Source organism: Rhinolophus sinicus, chromosome 2 (assembly GCF_057876585.1).
Source record: "Rhinolophus sinicus isolate RSI-liver-muscle chromosome 2, RSI-T2T, whole genome shotgun sequence".
Lineage (NCBI taxonomy): Eukaryota > Metazoa > Chordata > Mammalia > Chiroptera > Rhinolophidae > Rhinolophus > Rhinolophus sinicus.
The window spans coordinates 72,058,931-72,078,416 of NC_142502.1; the positions used below are offsets into that span (position 1 = coordinate 72,058,931).

General features: G+C 41.6%; 1 protein-coding gene across 3 annotated transcripts in view; it reads left to right on the forward strand.

The window, feature by feature from the left end:
- The first annotated feature begins 5,992 nt into the window (after positions 1 to 5,992).
- Positions 5,993 to 19,486, forward strand: part of COL12A1 (collagen type XII alpha 1 chain) — a 113,465-nt gene continuing 99,971 nt past the window's right edge. For 2 of the 3 annotated variants that reach the window (XM_088795601.1, XM_088795600.1), the window contains exons 1-5: positions 5,993 to 6,461; positions 9,491 to 9,604; positions 16,041 to 16,157; positions 18,283 to 18,426; positions 18,871 to 18,930. In XM_088795601.1, the coding sequence (XP_088651727.1) occupies positions 9,532 to 9,604; positions 16,041 to 16,157; positions 18,283 to 18,426; positions 18,871 to 18,930 (394 nt within the window). In that variant the 5' untranslated portion in view covers positions 5,993 to 6,461; positions 9,491 to 9,531. The remainder of the gene's footprint in view (positions 6,462 to 9,490; positions 9,605 to 16,040; positions 16,158 to 18,282; positions 18,427 to 18,870; positions 18,931 to 19,486) is intronic. The other variant, XM_088795602.1, reaches the window with a different exon arrangement.

Genomic DNA, 19,486 nt, shown 5'->3' on the forward strand with positions numbered 1-19,486 from the left:
GGAATACACTCTGTAAATTATGATATGTAAAGAGTTAAATTCCAGACTCTAGGCTACTTCCAAGGCCCACTACTATTTCAGTTGTGTTCACGAATTTTCTGCTAAAACAACTCTGGTTTATTTACTGTCCAACACATTTCCTGTCCTCTGTTTACTTTTTTTTCAACTTGTCATTTTGAGTCTTGTGCTTAGAATGCTCACTCCTAGTCCTTTAAAGTCTTCCTCCTCTAGAAATTCTTCAGGTACCCCTTCAACATACTTGCTTTCTCCCTCCCATGAATTCCCAACAGTTCTTATTGTTGGGAGACGTTTCTCCACGGGTCACTCATGTTTCTGCATGTCTTTTGAGCAGACACTTACTGCTTTTGTTCCAGATGATCTCTTCTAGGGTGCTTGTATACTAGCAGCCTTGGAACACAGAGATAATTCCTCCCTCCAGAGCAAAGGGCAAACTTGTTTACTGTCCACTATAACAAAGATAATGTTTCCTTTCAGGGCAAAAGTCAGGCAGGCTTACTGTCCTTATACAAGACTTGGGTTCCCCAAGCTCAGATTCCATTCCTATAATGCAACTCACTGCTTATGCAAAGGTCATTGGGCCCTCTCTGTGTCACGTTGTGGGAACTGGGGTTTGGGGAACAGGCCAAATGATGATACTCTGGCTACTGCTATTGCTGTAAGGAATAGAGACCTGTCTCTGGTTCATTGGGTGTTCTGCAAGCATCCATGAAACTGTAGCAGGTTAACTTGCTATCTTACAAGTAGGATAAAATTTCAGACCCTTCACGGTTCTTGACAACCATTATTATTGTTGTGATTATTATTTTGTTGTTATGGCCCCTAAATATGTTTCATAACAATCTCCTCTTTCCCCACCTTTTCCTTGTCATTGGTTTGTGGAATGATTGGTTTATAGAGAAATTGGTTTGTAGAGAAATTACCGTTTTTGTCTGTGGAATATTCTGAATGGTGGATTGAGCTGATTTCTTCCTGTGCTGTCATGTAGCTTGTTTCCATAGACCATATATTTCCTCTCAAATTATTTTTCACATTGGTCTTTTGGCTTTGAATCACACACTGTTTCCGTGCCTCTTTTGAATTATTAGACTTTTTCTTATGTTTATTTCTGGCCTCTGTTACTACATTTAACTGTTTTATGGACAGAGCTTCTTTAGATTTGCCTTTAAAAATAACCTCCCAACTTTCCTAAGGAACATCATGACTTGAGTAACAGATTTTGTTGAATGAATGTTCAAGATAAAAAATGGTTTAATGAGTCTGATTAGACAATGGTCATCCTTTTCCTTTTTATCCACCAGTGGGCGCACTTCACACTGGATTTAGGAGCATTCCAAAGTCTGGGATCTTATCTGCTTTGAATACGTGGGTGTTAGTTAGTGCTCCGTAAATGTAGCTGAATTAATTAGTAAGTGTATAAAAATGCATTATCGAGTAGAGGCTTGGTCTGGTTACACTTCATCCTACAGGAGCTCCAACTGAGACCCATGAAACCTCTTTTCATAGTTCCTATGACTATGATTTCATCATTACTGCATTTCAGTACACTAAGTAGTAAGTTTAAAGTTCAAGAACTAATCTTGAAAAATAAATTCTTATGAATTTTCATACTTTCCACCAACCTGAAAGGGTATGTCAGTGTACACATAGCAACTGTTGACACACAGAGCAGTGGCTTTACTAGAAATTCTGGACCTTGTGCTAGTTTGATAGTTACAAAATAAATAGGTTCCAAGTCCCCTGCAGTGCTAAGAATGACTTGAAAAGTACTGAATTTTATAGAAATGAAGGAAGAAATGGCAGAGGGTTGCTTTCTTAACTCTTAAGTGAAATTTCCTTTTATCTTTTATACTTTGCTCAAGGAAGTCGGAGGTAACTGAATAATCAGCTCCCAGCAGCAATGGACTTTCATTAAATCTAAATAGCTTATGCTAAGAAGATATTGTATTTAGATGCAGTTTTTTTTTTTGAAGCTTCATAGCTTCCCATGCAACCACAACTTTTCGAGGTCACATAAGATTTGAGCTAGCCACCTTGTGTAGTAGAATAAACATGACATAGTTATTGTTTTCTACCCTGAAGTTGATCCCACTCTGATGGGGGAGCTTGTATCAGTGCAGGTGAGAAGGTCTGGGTGAAGTGCCCACAAAGCCTGTGGGTGTCACTGAAATAGCCCTTTTTTGAAGAAGCAAAATCAGTCAAGACTGCAGCTGGAGGAGTGCAGTGCATCCCTCTTCCTTCCTTAGGTATGGTTTTGGTGTTCCACATTCCTCAGCTTTGCTAGTGCAGAGAGGGTAGTTGTCTACTTTTAATGTGAAAACATTTTGAAGGCATAATCTCTTGGGAGATTTAAGTGGCCCATGTGAAGTTGCTTCAGGTGCCCTACCTGTTACCTGACAGAGTTTGGAGGGCAAGGCCTCATCTTAACTATCTTTGTATCCCTGCTCTGAGCTTGGCACTGTACGGGGCACATAGAAGTTGTTCATTAAATGTGTTCTGATTTGCCTAGCGCACAGGGATCTAAAGGAGAGGATTCACATACCGTTTCTGACTCTTGCGGGTCACTGCCTCTCTGCTTCTGAGAATCAGTGCAGGTGGAGCACCGTCTCCTCCCTTCACACCCATATTCCAAAGCAATAGTGAGAGCTGTCTTCACCCAAGGTCCTTAAAGCCCATTCTGGGTACAGCCCACGTGCAGCCCCAACATTGGACAATCAGTGCACGTTCAGCCCAGGTTTCTTTTTCCCTCCTCCCCATAAGGTAAATCAGCAAGAACTCGCAGGGGAAACGCTCTCACCTGTCCTGAGGAACGCTGGCTAAACTTAACTTCAGGCAAATCAATAAGGAGGATGATTTTGCCTTTTTGGAGGTTGAGGGCGGTGCTGTAATCCGACCTTCTTCCTGAAATCAGCACCTCTTCCTTTGTCTACCCTTGACCAGAACCTCCCAGGAGCCTTGGGACAAGAATTTCTATAGGCGGCTAATTAACGGGCGCAAAAAAAAAAAAAAAAAAAAAAAGAAAAATGTTGATGCCACCGCCCCACTTGTTCTTCCATTCTGACACCTCTCAGGCAGTCCTGGAAATCAGATAAATGAATGACACACTTTTCAAAAACTTAACCTAAAACTGTTAACTTCTAGGCTCTACGTCTATAATTTTGACCCCGGATGTCAGGGCTCACGCTGACCACTAGGCTGCGCTGTGGGACAAGAAATCTGAAGCTCTGGAACCGCCAGGAACCCAGGAGTCGGAGGGAGAAGAGGTGGGAGTAGTAGCTGGAGAGAGTGGAGAGGGAGGTCCTGGGATATAACCTGAGTAATAAAAGACACAAAAATCAGTCAAGCTGAATAAATTCAACCAACTCTGCCTCAGTCGATAAACACCATTTATTTGGTGCAAACATTAAAGGATTCCAAGGGGTATTAAGAACTGGACGCACTACTGAAGGGCGCAGGTTAGAAGAGGGCTTACACGTTTTCTACCGGTTTGTTCGTTTATGGAACTAGGTGTTTAGCGTTAAGGGCTCAGGAGGACGAACAATGCAGACGTCACGCCGAGAGGCCCCCCGAGGCACCCCTTTGAATACTTTTGAGTTGCACTTGTGTCTCCTGGGAATGGATGTGCTTGGATTAGCTTGTGGATATGCGTCTGTGTACTCCCCTATCTGGGTGTCCCCTCTTTCCTTCTCCTCTCATCCTACTTTGGAAGTTCTGTGTAGGGATCCTTTTTCTGAGGGACACTGGTGGCCAGTGGTTTATATTACTTACATTCCTTTGCAGCGACTATTTTCAAATACATTCAATCTAAGTATGCGAGCGTGAATGCCGTGAGCAAGAGAGGATGGCCACGCGGGTCCCCAGCACGCTCGGCTCTGGGTTGCAGAGAAGCGCAAAGCACGTGGTTTCGGGGCCCGGGGTGGGTGTTGGGGGTGTGTGTGTTGGGATTAGGGTGGGTTGGGGATAGGTGGGGAGGGCAGACGCCTCTTCCACCCAGTCTGCGGCCTCCAGCCTCAGGACCAGGAAGCCTGCCACCGCGCTCGGCTGCTCCAGTCCGGGCTGAAAGATGCATTTGCAGCTCTCAGCCAAATAAACAGCAGAGAATTCTTTTTAAACCAAGAATACCAACATCCAGAGTTACAGTGCTTCCGAGTCAACAACACTGCCATCAGAAATTAAATAATAAAAAATATGCATAAAGAAAAAGCGGCGCGCACACGCGTACACCACCCGCTTCCCCCCCCTCCCCCACACTCTCACACCCCACACGGGCGAAATGTAAATCCCAGCTAGCCTGGGCTGGCGTGCAAGGCAGCAGTTGTCCTTTTCCAGACAGGGCCGTTTCAGGCCGCGGTGCCTGCCAGAGCGTCCGCGGGTGTGGCACATATTGTACTGGGTGCCCGGAGGGCTACTGCCTGGACTTCTCTGTTCTTGAGGCTGCCACCCGCTCACGTGCCTCTGTGAGAGGGGAGGAGAGTGGGGGTGCGGAGGCTGTCTCTCTACAGTCTGGGGTAGCGGCTCACTCGCACTGCGGTGATGACCGCACTGCGTTGTGCACCGCGGGTTATTCACGCCCAGGACGCGTTCGCACGCTGAGTTTGTGCCAGACACCCGTTTGTGAGAGTTTGAAGAGGAAAAAGCCTGTGCACTGTGTATGTGTGGGCTCTTTGTGCGAGCTGCCCAGCTAGACTTCGAGTGGGCAGTGTGTACTCGGGGAATGTGCAAAGGTGGCTTGTTCCATTTCTCTCCATTCCAGTCTTCTCTCTGGCTTTAGCTGGAGGCAGCTGCTCTGCAAGTTCTTGTTATGCTAAAAGCAAGTTAGGAGGCTATCACTCTTGGTGGAGGGAAGGCAAAGTTAGCAGACGTCAGATCAAATAGAGAAGAGAGGTTTACTTTGGCGGCAAGACCTCCACTTTATTGCAGGAGATTAATTCCAGTGAACGCTCCCGCGTTCCCCTCGGCGCCACCTCCTCCATCCCCGGTGGATTAATCTTGCAGGGGTAACCCCTGGGCTCCAAGAGGCCAAAAGGCGCAGGGCTTGTGCTGAGCGCACAGACGTGTGTAATCTGAACCTTTCCTGAAGCGCTTTTCTGATGCCACAGTGTACCTCGCACTTCCTCCCGTGCGTCTAGTACAATTTGGCAACCCTGATTGCCAGGCTTCCAGCTCTCGGCCAAGGGTAGAGCGGAGGGGGGAGGCGGCGGCAAAGAGAGATGATGCTGGCAGAATGTCAGCCCCAGATTTGGCCTCCAGCTCCCCAGCAGCGGGGGGGAAAACTTAAACCCTTCGTTGCCTTGACCCCACGGGGCTTCAAGGGCAGAGCTTTTGTCCGAACCCTCCACTCGGGGCCAGGGTTTGCTCTGGCCGGGGTGAGAAATGTCTACAGTGGATGGAACTTGTTCCTGAGCGCTTCGTGTTAGGATCCCTAGGTTTCACAGCGTTCGCCACCATCTCATTTGGCTCAAACTAAGCCTCCCAGTTCGGTCCCGAAACATCAGGGGAGAGAGACAGGACTGGGAAAGCCATCCCACCTCTGAGCCCCGAGCGGATGGCTGTCCGGGTTTCCAATCGTCGCTCGGAGATTGAAAAAGACAGAAGGCGCGCCGCGTGCACAGACAGTTAGTTAATGGAAACCCTGTAAATCGGTTTTAAGTGCACCCAGGACGAAGGGGGAGGAAGGTGTAGGTGGTGATGATGAGGGATGGGGGGCTAGGATGGGGTGGGTTCGGTCACACTTTTGCAGTTTTGAAAATGAGAGTCGCTTTCCTTCCTCCTATTGTTCTTAATTTAGAAAAATAAATTCATTAAAGAAAATCACACGAATAGGGAAACCCGAGCTCCCTAGCACGCCCCAAGCGGAGGAGTGCACGGCTTCCCTTGGCAGCGTACTCGGCTGCGGCTGTCCCCCTCCTGGCTTCCTCCGCCCCCCTTCCCTGTACCCCTCCCCCGCTCTCCGGCGGGGCTCTACTACCGCGATCGCCACCTCACGCCGAAGGAATGTTCGAAGTATGCACACGTTCCCAAAAGTAGACCTCCTTCACCGCCGGAGGAGCATACATCACCCCGTGGCAGCCGTCCACCTTCTCAGGCGTTTCGTAACCGAGTAAACTGAGAGCTGGGAACAGCCCTCTATTAAGTAGCCCGGGGCACGGAGCCTCTTCCCACTCGACTAAGGCGAGCCGCCCCAGACGCGTCCGCGCGCTGGCAGCTGCGGTCCCCGGCCGTCTCCATCCGTTGGGCTGCTCTTGCCTCTCGTCCTGGGATCCATCTTTTTCTCCTCCTTCTCCTCTCCGGTGGCCCTGCTGCAGCCCATCTCCCGGCAACTGCCAGGTGCTCCTGGAGCGCAGCGCCAATTGCCGGGACGTGCCGGGGTCGCACAGAGCGCCAGCTTCTACTACGCCGGGAAGCCGCAGCCGCCGCCGCTACCTGGATCACAGCCGCCTCAGGTCCGTCCGGCTTCTAGACCCTTTACTTCACCCCATCCCTCCCAAAGACCACTAGGGAAACTTGCTTCTAGCCGCTTCCTTGCTCCGCCCTAAGCAATTAAGGATCCCGGGCGAGGACCGTTTGGACTTGTAAGTGTGGAGATGTGTCTGAGATTTGCCAGGTGTACTGGAGTTTTGTGATTCATTTGTATCTTTGAGGGAGACTAAACTGTAGCTTTTCTTAAGAGCTGATGCAGGCGGCTGTGTGAGCGTAAAATCATCCCGTTCAATGTTTCTGTATGCAGGGGAATTTCATCTATAGATGCGGTCGATTTCAGTGAAGGATGCGCCCGGTTTTGTGGCCACTGGTCCTTCATTGTCTCGCGACTGTAGCTTTGCGGGTGGTGCAGTAGTGCAGCGCCCGCGCAGGGAAGGTATTTTTGTGACGCATGGTGCGGAATTCTTTGGAGGGCCGGCTGAGTGCTCTGCAGCTCGTCTGGGCTGCGCGGGTGTGTGTGGCATCTCGAGACAGATTCCTGGTGGAGTGTTCTGGCTCGTTCCTCTGCTTTACAAAGCATCCGAGATGGCGGGTTAATCGAGCTCTGGGGGATTCAATTCTGGCGGACTTTCTCTAGCTTCTGGAGAAAGCTTCCTCTCTCGACTTCTTCGCGTGTGCACTAGTCGAGGCCCTGATCGAGGTCGGTGGAACCTCTTAGGTAGTTTCCATCCCAAATCCTAGAAAGCATAGGGATCAGAGAGTGGGGGCGCCAGGTTCATTTACCGCACCGAAACCCGCAGCCAAGGAACAGAAGTACTGCAAATCGAGCATCCTCAGGGACCCTCCGGTGTCCATTTCGGGGCTTTCTGGGACCCCCGTCCCCCACTTCAACCCGCACTATGTGGCCTTCTAAAGTATGCTGGTATGCTGGGGGGTGAGATGGAGCGGGAAAGGAAATGAGAGCTGAACTCGCTCTTGGCCAACTAATACTAAGGCCGCGGATGGTTAGGAGAGGAGGTAGGTGACGAGTGCAGGATCTAGAGGGACCCCGTGGGGTGGAGGGTAGTCATTTCCCTTTTTAACTTTAAGTTAAGGAATTGGCCTCTTCCATAAGGGTGGTGAGGGGGAGAGCTGGCGGAAGGAGACGAATCCCTTAAGACTCCCATCCAACTTCCCCCTTAGCCTCCCCCCCCCCCCCCCCCGCAACTGACTCATTTTCATTCATGAGGGTGAAGTGAGGGAATTCTCGCTGCCACGTAGGGGCGGCCGCTTTCAGACATTTATGTCTGAGAATGCTCAATGAAGTGTTGCTAAGCATTCAGATAAATGTTTTGGCTAAAAGGAGAGAAAACTTAAAAACAAACAAACAAAACAAACATATGGATGGAATGCCTGGCTGACTGGATGAACTAATTCAATGTTCAGATACCCGGACACGACATGATTCATTGTTGCCGCTGAATCAGGAAACCGATAGGTGGCGCTCTAGACCCAGACAAAAGCGCTTCTACTGTTCAGGCTTTTGTGGAGACTGGAGGATTTAAAAAATACCTGCACACAGCTTTTCGGTGGGTAGATTGTCAGCCTTTAACTTTTCGCGAGCACGACTGCCAACAGAATTGGAAATTATTATAGCGAAGTTAAGGCCGGATGATGGGAACAATAGGCCCTCTAACCTCTATTTTTCACGGATATAGAAGAGGGTTAGAAATGTCAAATAGTTGTTAATTAGGAAGAAAGAAATTGCTAGAGCCCCTTGGATCTCCAAAGCAGTGCCAAAATTTTAATCTTGGCTTCATAAAAAAGAGCTCCGGGCAAATTTGGCACATCTGCTCATCAGACATTTAAAATGCAATTTACACTTAGGCTGAGGAAAGCTGCCCTAATACATTGTGCCAATAATTTGGAAAGACATGGTTGGAGCTTGTCAGGTTATTTTCTCAAAGAGGGCTCAACCTTTGGCTCATGTTTGGATTCCCCAGAACGACTCCGTTTTTCATGAGGCCTAGTCTGTTGCCTTACAACAATTTATGTACCCCAGAGCAACTCTCTTTTTATGTTTTACCTCTGGCAGCTTCCCAGTTCAGTTCATTGCGAGCAGCTTTTGTCTCTGGATTGGACCTTAGAATATTTTAGAAGATTCCCTTTTGCCAACGTGGATTAAGAACCTACTATGTGCTGGGAACTGCAAAAAGTGAATAAGACGCTGTGTCTAGAATTAATAATCTAGATACAGAGTCAGGAAAAATGAGAATAGAACATATTCTCTTATGGAGCCACAAACCTGCAATCTTCTGGGATAAATGGACAATTAAATGAAAAGATGAATTGTTACTGAGAATTTTAATAAGAAATATCTTGGGGAAACAGACAAGAGTGTTTTGTCTCTTCTATTGCTTGTCCCTTTTTCATTAAATATTTTAGAGCTGTTTTCCCCTCACTTTGGGTAAAGGATTTATCAGATGTGAAGACAACACAGCTAGCCTCAGGGTCAGATTTCAGTTGGGCCTTACATATTTCTGTATAACCCATTTCAGACCTAAAGAGCTGCATATTTGTAGGCAGAACAAAATGAAGAAAAAAGAGAATAAAAGAGGTTTATTATACTTTTCCAAATTACCCTGAGACCACTAAAGTACAGTTACAGAAAGAATTCAGCAGCTAGGAAAAAGTGGCCGGCCAAATAAAATCCCCAGCTGGAAGAGACATTTAGTCCAGTCAGGGATAAAATGACCTCTGAATTAGCCATCACCCAGGCAGGATGAAGTCATGTAGGGCCTGGTAAGGCCTTCACCCTGGATACTAAGCAGGATCAGCCTCCAGGAAAACAGGACCCTCTTTAAACTTGAACTCCCTCTTAGTGCCATGGTTAAACTGCTATAGATGAACTTGACTTCCACTGCCCCACAATAGGCCCATTATATGTGGGCTGGGCCCTGTGGTTTTCAAGGAAGATCTGGTTGGGCCCTGGTCCGCGACCAGGCTTTAGTTCTAACCTGGTTGCAGGCTTGCCTGGACGCGGCTCTGATGCGGTTACTGCTTCCTTCCGCAGATCTCTTCATGTGGCTGTGAGCTCGGAGGCCGAGGCCCAACATGCGGACCAGGCTTTCCCCGGCGCTTGCCGTCCTGGGCGTGGCCCTGCTCCTGTCTTTCATTGAGGCAGAAGGTAAAAAGCTCTTCCTTCCCCCTCTTCCAGTGACACCGCAGAATTGTAGGAAAAAAACAACAAACAAACAAAAACCCCCACCAAATCAACCTTGCCTCTATTGCTTGCTCTGTTTCTCCGCACTTCATGTTTTCTCCGGAGGTTTCTCTTCTGTAGAGAAACACTCCCTTCTCCAGAGGTTTGTCCGTTTCCCAGCTCTCAGGTCGCGCTCTTTCATCTTCTGCTTAATTCATTGCGTACAGTGCTGTATGGTCTCCTTGCGCTTGTCTCTGCGGTGTGCTGTCCACACTGCCACCGACGCTGCCGCCTTCCAAGAGGACCAGCTGTCCAAGAGGGGGCGACGGCTACTCGCACCTCTACGAACAGGATACCTCCGGGTGACACTCAGGAGTCCTGGTGAGCTGGCGGGCTAGCTCGTGTGGCTGGTAACCATCTGGCTCGGGGCTGCGACCTCGGTGACTGCACGAAATAAAAGACTCTAACAGCGCTGGCTCTGCGCGTCTGTGTGTTTTGTGGGAAGCTCAGTCGGCCAGGCGGACGGTGTAGACAAATGAGGTAGCAGCCAAACCGCCCAGGGAATGGGTGGCGAAGCAGAGATCCGGGACCTCGGGTTTGTTCGCGTGACCCAGGGTTGCCGCTGTCTCTGTTGGGTTCGCGGGGCTCGGAGGCGCGGTGGCCCAGGCCCAGCCCAGCGCAGACAGGCTGGGTATGGGCCAAAGATCCCAACCCAGGAAGCAGGGAGCAGCCAGACAAGCCCAGCATCACCTTCCCTTCCTTCCTTGCCTCCAACATCAGACCTGAACCCTGAGCAGGTCAGGGGCTGGGAGATGGGTAGTTGTGACCGCAACGTCTGCAGAGTGGCTCAATGTCATCCCACCCTCTGGAAATTGAAGGATTTTTGCTAGATTTTCAATGTCACTTCTTTTTCTTGTGAGCACTTAATGACTTAATTTCTAAGTATTTACTAAACAAGCCATTTCTATATGTGAACCCATTGGAGACCCGACAAACTAGATTTATTGTTCTGCAAGGTAAATGGGGTAATACCCTAACAGACATCTTCCCCCCCCCTCCCCCAGTAAAGAAATACCCCTATGGAGTTAAGGGAGAAAAGAAATAGTTCTGCATGCGATGGATGCCTGTGGAAGTTGGGGTGAAAGGTGGAGGGATGAGTACCTTTTTTTAGAGGTTGTGGGAAAATAATGCTGTTTCATGACAACACCGAGATTTTCGAAACCTTTCTATTGTGTTTGATTTTCTATTTCAAGATTGCGGGTACAAAACATTAAGATTAGGAAAAGCAGAGAGTCTCTAAAATGTATGGCATGTTTAGAAAAGTGACAGAAACTTGCTGGCTCTTCTTATATGATTAATATTTTGTGAATGTAGAAACTTTTCAGAGTGGCCTGTGTGAAGGAATGTTCAGATGAGGTGGCCTTTAATGCTCCTTCCTCTGTCGTTGATAGGAAGGAATTTTATTTGAGGAGCTGTGGAAGCCCAACGGAAGATATTTTTAGATAGTTCACTGAAGTGGCCTGTTGACTGCTTGTTAAGAAAATAGTTATTTGAAAATCAGTAAGATTTGAGAATTCTTAAGAAAAGAATTAGATTGGAAATGATGTAAGTGGAAAAAAGTCAATTCTGAATTGGACCATGGCTGGTTAGCAAAGTAAAATTAAAAAGAACATTTTACTATCTACGTTACTGGTTATTTCCATATTTTACACATTTTATCTTTTTAATTTGTATTTATTTCCACATTATAGCTCTTTCTTTTGCTTTCTTAAGCTATGTCTTTTATTGTCTCTCATCCTCTTACATCAGCATTTAATAATTATATGTTAATAGGATTTCTTTTTTGGCCTTATTCTCTAGTTCGGAACTGTCAAATAGAAATATAGATATTATGAGCCACTATTGCAAGCCACGAATGTAAGTTAAAATTTTCTGGTTGTCACATTAAAAAAGGAAAGAAAAACAGTAGAAATTAATCTTTATAATATATTTTACTTGACCCAATATGTCCTAATAATATATCCTAATATGACCCAATAATATCACAATACTATCATTTCAGTATGTAGTGAATATAAAAATTATTAGTGAGATGTTTTACATTTTTTGTACTAAGTCTTTGAAGCTCAGTGTGGTTTTTATGCTCACAGCACATTTCATTTTGGACTGGCCACAGTTCAAGTACTTGATAGCCACATGTGGCTGATGGCAATAGCACAGCTTGGGTGTTAACTACCAACTAAATGGTCTCAGGAGCCTGTGAAGCGCTAACAAAATTTGTGACCAAGGCCTTTCTGGGTACAATGGGCTGGAAACAGAATTTCTTTGAACTATTTCTTTTGAAGGCATTTCAGAATTTTAGCTTGTACTGCTGTTTCCTGCTATATCATTTTAGTTTTAGTTCTAAAGTAGCCATAGTTACTTTTCTTTCCTTTTTGCAGTTCATATTTGTACTCTTGTATCCATATTGTTTTCCAACCAGTTTCTATTTACTTATTTACTTATTTTTTTATATGTTGAAAAGCCAATATATTTTTTTGATATTATTTAAAACATCTTGGCATTCACTTTTTGCATTTCTCCTTTTTTATAGTGGTACCACCTTTATCTTGTTGTTTTTCTTCTACTTACTTATACAAGAAACTTAATCTTTCATATTATAGTAGTTTGTCCTATAGAAATAGGGTGAAAATAATTTTTTTTTGTCTTTAGTATTTGTAATTTTTAGCCACAGCATAGACTTTGTTAACCTTGTCACTTGGCCAGTGCTCTATATGATCTAGAATTATAATATACAATACATAACTGGATATTATCAATTCATCAGTGATTTGAGGCCATAAGCTTTAATTATCTTGTCTTTAGGTTAAGAGGCTAATTAACATACATTTCTATAATCCTATGTCAAACTTCAGACTAGAGGAGAATTTACAGATCATTTATTTGAATTCTCTCCTTTTCCGCATGAGAAAATGAGGAGCAGAGAGGCTGAACAATTCAGTCAACTAATGTGGTTACTTAGCAACAAGGCTCAGCTAAGACCAAGGTCTTCTAGTTCTGATTTAGTGCTAGTTTGCCCATACTGTGCATCTTTCTTGCTTGAAAACTGGTCAACCCAGTCAGTTTAATGAGAGAACACATTTTATAATGTGTAGAAATAATCCATTACTTGTCTGAAATATTAACTTTTCAATTGGTTATTTTTGGTATCTCACAAACACAAATGAAATGAATATATCACGGCAAAGATCATTACATTTATACTAGCTTTGAATGGAATTTAAATCAATGCCTATTGGATATAGTAAAACCACTCTTTGCACACTGCTGAAATTTTCTACCATTAAGGTGCTATCCTTTTCAGTGTTGTTATCACAAAGATTGTACTAAAGGTCTTACTGGTTCATCAAGATGATATTTTAGTAGTATGTTCTAAGTTTTTATTTACCTTTAACATATTTTGTATACTAACCCAAACTTATTAGACTATTCTCCTCTCACCTGTCCATCCATCCATCCATCCATCCATCCATCCATCCATCCATCCATCCATTTATCTCTGCATAGTTGGTAAATTCTTGGACCTACCTTTCTTTTGGGTGCCATGATGAAAAAAATTGTTTTTTAAATGATGTATCAAAATAGACACTTTAGTTTTAAAATTGCTTGAACAAGTGCATAAAATTAATATGCCAAATTCTGGTTCTGAATGGGCGATATCTGAATGCCATATATTTGTTACTGACGAAGCATCACATAATTTTTTTTTTAATAGAGTAGAGAAACATATACAGATATTAATAGTCAACTATGTAAAAATATTGGTTTCTAAAGTTAATCTCTCACTCAAATATTTCTTATTCTTTACATTTAACTGATTGTGGCAGAAAACTGCATGCACTGAGTCAGACGATGGGATCAAAGTTTTGTTGCTTATTAGCTGTGTTAACCCCTCTGAATTTCACAGACTGATCTGTGAAACTGGAATAATACGGCCTACTATGCTAGGTTGTTATGGGAAGAAAAAGAGAATTATAAGTGATTTAGGGAACATAAAATGCTGTTTGTGACAACACAATGGCAGTTGTGAATTACTTTTATGTAAAAGAAAAGATTTTCAAAATTGATAAAAATACATTTCGCATTGATTTAAGTCAACAGGGCTCCATACTCATATCTACTTTGTTATCTTTTTTCATGAAACAAACAAAAAATGTATAAATAGAATGATGATCCTCAAAGTCTTTATACGTGATGGATGAAAGTGGCAAAAAAAAACACGTGGACTGGGCTCTATGTTGTACATATGCTGGTCAGCCATTCTTTCCTTCTTTTGATTCCCAAGTACCACATCTGAGTTTCTATGAACATCTTACAATCCTCTGAAATGTTAAAGACTTTTCCCAACAGTCAATTTTTCAGTTTTTCTGGAATCCTGGTCATTTGGAAATCAACAAGGTGGGCCGCTGCTGCCTTTCAGCAGTTTTAACCTAATGTCTGCTGCTTCAGGTCAATTTCCTTACAAGGTTGGTGGTACTGTTTTTCCATGTACTGATTTTTTTTTTTAAAGCATGCTCAGGCCAGTTGTGTCTGCCTTTGCATTAAATTTGTCCTGAGCCATTTGCTACTGGAACAATATTTTATAATGATATTCTTAATACTTATTGTCCTATTAACATTTGTTGCATGCTTGTTACACTAAGTGATGATGACAGCTAAACCTTGCAATATGGGTACAGACAGCCGAATGTTGAATAATTCAACTATGCATGTAGATTAATAGTCTAATCTCACTGCCTGTGTATGGATAGTAAGAAAATAACCTTCATTACATTACTAGTATATCCAATAAAAAAATAAAAAGCCATCTCCTATAGTTGTAAGCAGCAGTTTATTAATATTAAAGCAAATGTTTGCTTAGTTTGTTTTATTTCCATTAAAACATATTAATATTACATAAGTCTCTAACCCCAGTTAAATTCTATGACTCATGTCTCAAAGCTACTGCTGTGTTTCAATTGACCTCTGTGAAAATCGACAAAGAGATATTAATCTCTCAAAACAGATGTGAAAATTCTGACTCACAAGGAATACTTTCAGACTTAGACACTTAAGAAGAGTATGGCTGAAAGTTTTACTTTATTGACCTGCTTCAGAGTAATAATTTTTAATGCACCGACCATGCACTGACAGTGAGTCAGTACAATGCTGCATGATGAGGCATGAACATTGCAGAGAGAATATCATTATAAAATATTTCTAAAACGTCTTTGTGTAATGACTATTGTACATGGAGGCTTTTGTTCATTGTAGGAAACTAAAAACAAGTCAACATTTCATTGACACATGCATGATGCTGTACAGTTTTGTATGTAAACTCTTTCTGTACTTTTCGATTATTCCTTTCATTGACTTCTCCAAGTTTTTATGCGCAGTCATGTCTCCAGATCGCTGATCCTTCTTCACTGTTTTCTTTAAGTTCTGTAAATAAATGTCCATAAATATACATTGATGTTGTCTTTTCATAATTAACCATTGTTTTGTAAAGGACCATACTGGCATTTTAATTTAAAATGCCATTTCTAGTATGGAGTATACCTGCTGCAAAGGAAAAGAACAGTGTTGGTTTACGCCTTGCAAACATATAGCAAATTGGTGTAAACAAGCAGAATATTCATTTGATAAACATCTCTTTATTACTGTTCACATATTTCTAAATTATTAACACCTTTATTACTATTTGAGTATTTGTTTATATGAATATGAATATATATTAAGTATATATTTCCTTGTGAAACTACCACAGTGCTAAGTTTCCCATGATTCTTCCTTTTCATTGAAATACATTTTCATTTCTGCCACAGATTGAGATTTATCAAACAAAAACTAGTAGCAAAACTTCAATGCAGAGAATGAACCAAAACCATCATTAGTTCTTTTCCACATTATGGAAAAAAAGTATTATGTTAATGTTCTAAATGAACTTCTATGGTTGTAAGCAGGTTGTGATTTGGCATGCTTATTCAAAATGCACTCAGCATGTATTGAAATTCTTTTAATTGCTATGTGAATTGTTTGCATATGTGGTTATTACATGTGATTTCATTGTACTTGTATGTACTTGTATCAAAATATGTTTCTATTATGCTTGATTTTGCTGGCCATTCTTGGATGACCTAGCAACTCAAGAATCAAAAGTGTTTTGTGCTGTCTTCTGTAATATGTATACTCTCTGATGTTTTGTCATATCTTGTCAGCTTTTAGTTTTATTCTTATCCAACAAGATATTTTTTATATTTGTTGGAAACAAATTTATGCAAAGACAATTTTAGTAAGCTTTGCTCAACATATTATTTATTAATAAAATTGACCATTTCCTGATGTTGGAAAATGTGACTGATACCAATTCTCTTTTTTGCAGTTGATCCACCTTCAGACTTGAATTTTAAAATTGTAGATGAAAATACTGTTCATATGTCATGGGCAAGATCAGTGGATCCAATTGTGGGTTACAGAATAACAGTGGACCCTACGACGGGTAAGTTTGTTTCTAGGAACTTCAAAGATGGTATAATCCACTTTTCTCCCTTCCTTTCATTTCATTATGAGGAAACTGAGATTTTGAAAACCTGAGGGACTTAGTTAATGTCACCAGATATTTGGTGGAGTTAGGTCTCCAGGTTTCCAGCCTAGTACCCACTGTTACATTTTTAGTGTTGAGCTTTATTAACATGGTTTGTTATGCTAAGCTGTTGTTATTTAAAAATGGACTTTTTTTTTTACCTGATCAGAATATTGCTGGTAATCTTTGATTTTATAAAATAGATTTCTTACTTCTTGAACTACGTAATATTTCTGACATGTAAAGTGTCAAGTGATGAAGTTGTTATGTCTTACCCTGTATTCTACATACTTCAGTACTCAGGAAACATTGTTCTGGGATAATGGTGTGCTACCGTGATGAAAGACAAGAATTTACTTTGGCTACGTGGATTCTGTAGATCCCAAGCTAAGAGTCTTTGAAAAACTTGTTTTGGTTGTTCTCAAGAGTCGTCTTTAGTATTCAGGATGTTGCCCAAGTGTGGAGAACTAATCTCTGTTGATTAACTTTTAGTTCTAACATGAAATGGGAAAATAACCATTTTTATTAACACTGGCCAAGTGGTAGGAAGAAGTCTTAATAGGCTGATAGTAGAGATGAATGATGTTAACATAACTTATCATTAGAGCTGTGTTTAAATATTTATGGCCTTTAAAAATTCCAATGATTTTAAATGCTGATTTATCAGGGAATTGGGAAGCTATTTTTAAATATGATACGAGAACTTAAAAAGGGGTCAAGAATTTACTTTTTCAATTTTGAATCTTTTCTCTTCATATATATTTGCAGTCAAGTAATTCATACATTCCAAAGCAGAAAAGCAATTGAAAAAAAGTCCATTCCATTTCCAGGTGTTGGAAATTCCTCATTCATGTACTCCCTAAACTGGCACTGGGACCATTCAACCCAACAGAACTCTGGTGTCTTGCTGTCCTGTCCCATGGGGGCCCTGGGTGGGTGTGCAATGCTCTACATGTAAACCAAGAGCATTGCTCAGAGTTCTATTATATCTGTAAACTTTTTGATTATTCATGTTTTGATGAAAATTTAATATAATTTAAAATCTTAACAGGGGATGGCTGGTTAGCTCAGTTTGTTAGACCGAGGTGCTAATAACACCAAGGTTGCCAGTTTCATCCCCACATTGGCCGTTGTGAGCTGTGCCCTCCTTAAAAAAAAAATCTTAACAGGCACTTAGTCCTTAGGAACAACTGTGTTTCCTGGTTGACTTGAGATTTAGCACAATCTGCCAGGAAGTATATAATTGTTAATATAGAAGTAAACATTCTGTCCATTGTACCTTGAAATGTTTCCTACCTAGTTAAGTGAGCATGGTTACCCATTAAAGTGTGCACCCATCTGAGTATGGAGGATGCATTGCTTCTGCACCAATTGTTTCCCAGTAGAGGTAATTGTAGCCTATGGGGTTTATTTTCCTGGAGCTGCTTTTCATCCCTTTTCTTTTTCTTTGTTCTCCTTTAATACCTAATTTTAAATTAAATCATTTTCTGTTTTATGTCTCATTTATAAAACAAAAAATTTTTTTTGACCTACCATTAAGTCTTTAAAAGCAATAAGAGATTTTTGGTTTGACAATCCGGTATTTGATTTATTTATTTATTTAAAATTAGAGTTGACATTCAATATTATTTTATATTAATTTAAGGTGTACAACTTAGTGGTTAGACATTTATGTAATTTAAGAAATGATTCCTCCTGATTAGTCTAGTACCCATCTGGCACTATACATAGTTATTACAATATTTTTGACTATATTCCTTTTGCTGTACTTTCTGGCATATCTTTAATCTAGAAGGATCCTTGAGTCCTCGAACAACTATTGAATGTGATTGTGACAAGCAAAGGCATCGCCAGTCCATTTACTGAATTTTTAGACTTCAGAGTTTTGGTTTTGAAGGACAGTAAAACAATGTTTGTGGACGTTCTGAAAAATAATGTATATTGAAGTTCCTAGATTTTGACTGTATCTGGGAATTACATTATATTATGTTATATGTCAAAATATTTTATTGCACTCATATTTTCCTTTTCATATTTCCAGATGGGCCCACTAAAGAATTTACTCTTGCAGCTAGTACCACTGAAACTTTATTATCAGACCTCACACCTGAAATAGAATATGTGGTGACAATCACTTCATATGATGAAGTAGAAGAAAGTGTACCAGTTATAGGCCAACTAACAAGTAAGCACACATATAAAGTACTTTTGTTCTTTTTATTTTTGCAGATGATTCTTCCAACCTTCAGACTTAATCTGTTATTACGCAGGGTTAGTTTGTATCAGTATTAACTGTTCTTTTTAGAATAGTCATTTTTATGATCCTAGTTATTAGTGGATGTGAATAATTCATTCCTGATTTATAGCCCTGATCTCTGGAAGCAGCATGAATATTATGAATGAAAACTATTAAAAACATTAAACTTTGCTAGGCAACAATGTTAATGTCTTTTTGAAATGTATGTAAAATCTCACTGAAAAGAATTTATTTGCAAGGAAATGCTTATTTGGCTGTATTCTGTGATGATGCATTTGGAAAACAGTGGTGAAAGACAATATATTTGTTTTCTTTTAAGGAAGTATTTGTAAAGGTTCATGTCCTTTTGTAGTAATCAGGTTTTGACTTCAGTTCAAACAGGTGGTCCAACACAGCCAGGGGAGAAGAAACCTGAAAAACCAGAGATACAAAGTCAGTATTCCTTTAATATTTTTCTTAGATTTGTAGAAGTCATAAATGTAATACGAAGATGTTCTAATTATATACATAGTTTGATCTTATTCCCACATTATTTCCTATAAGCTTTATCGAAAAGAAGTATAGACAATATAATTGTAATGTATGACTTAGCAGTTATAATACCTGTGTTCTGACATGCTAACCAATTTTTCACTTTATTTACTAAATATTCTATTTACTAGGAGTGTTTTGAATCTGTGTGTGTCCACATTTTCATGCAGTATTTTGACAGTTGGTTAAAAACAAACCTCATCACTGGATTTAACTCATACCTCAAAGACAAACTGATAGAAATAGGTGGTAGCGTAGGGATATAGGAGAAAGCTAACGCTGGGACACAGGGAGATGCTCTTATAGTGTTTTAAGCAATTCAATTATCATAAAAATACATTTGCAGGTCTGTGTATATGTTATGCTCATATCTAGCATATTTACATGGCCTTAGTTGATGGCAGTTGTAGCCTTTTTCATTCTCTGTAAGACATCACTGGTATGTTGATACATTTGT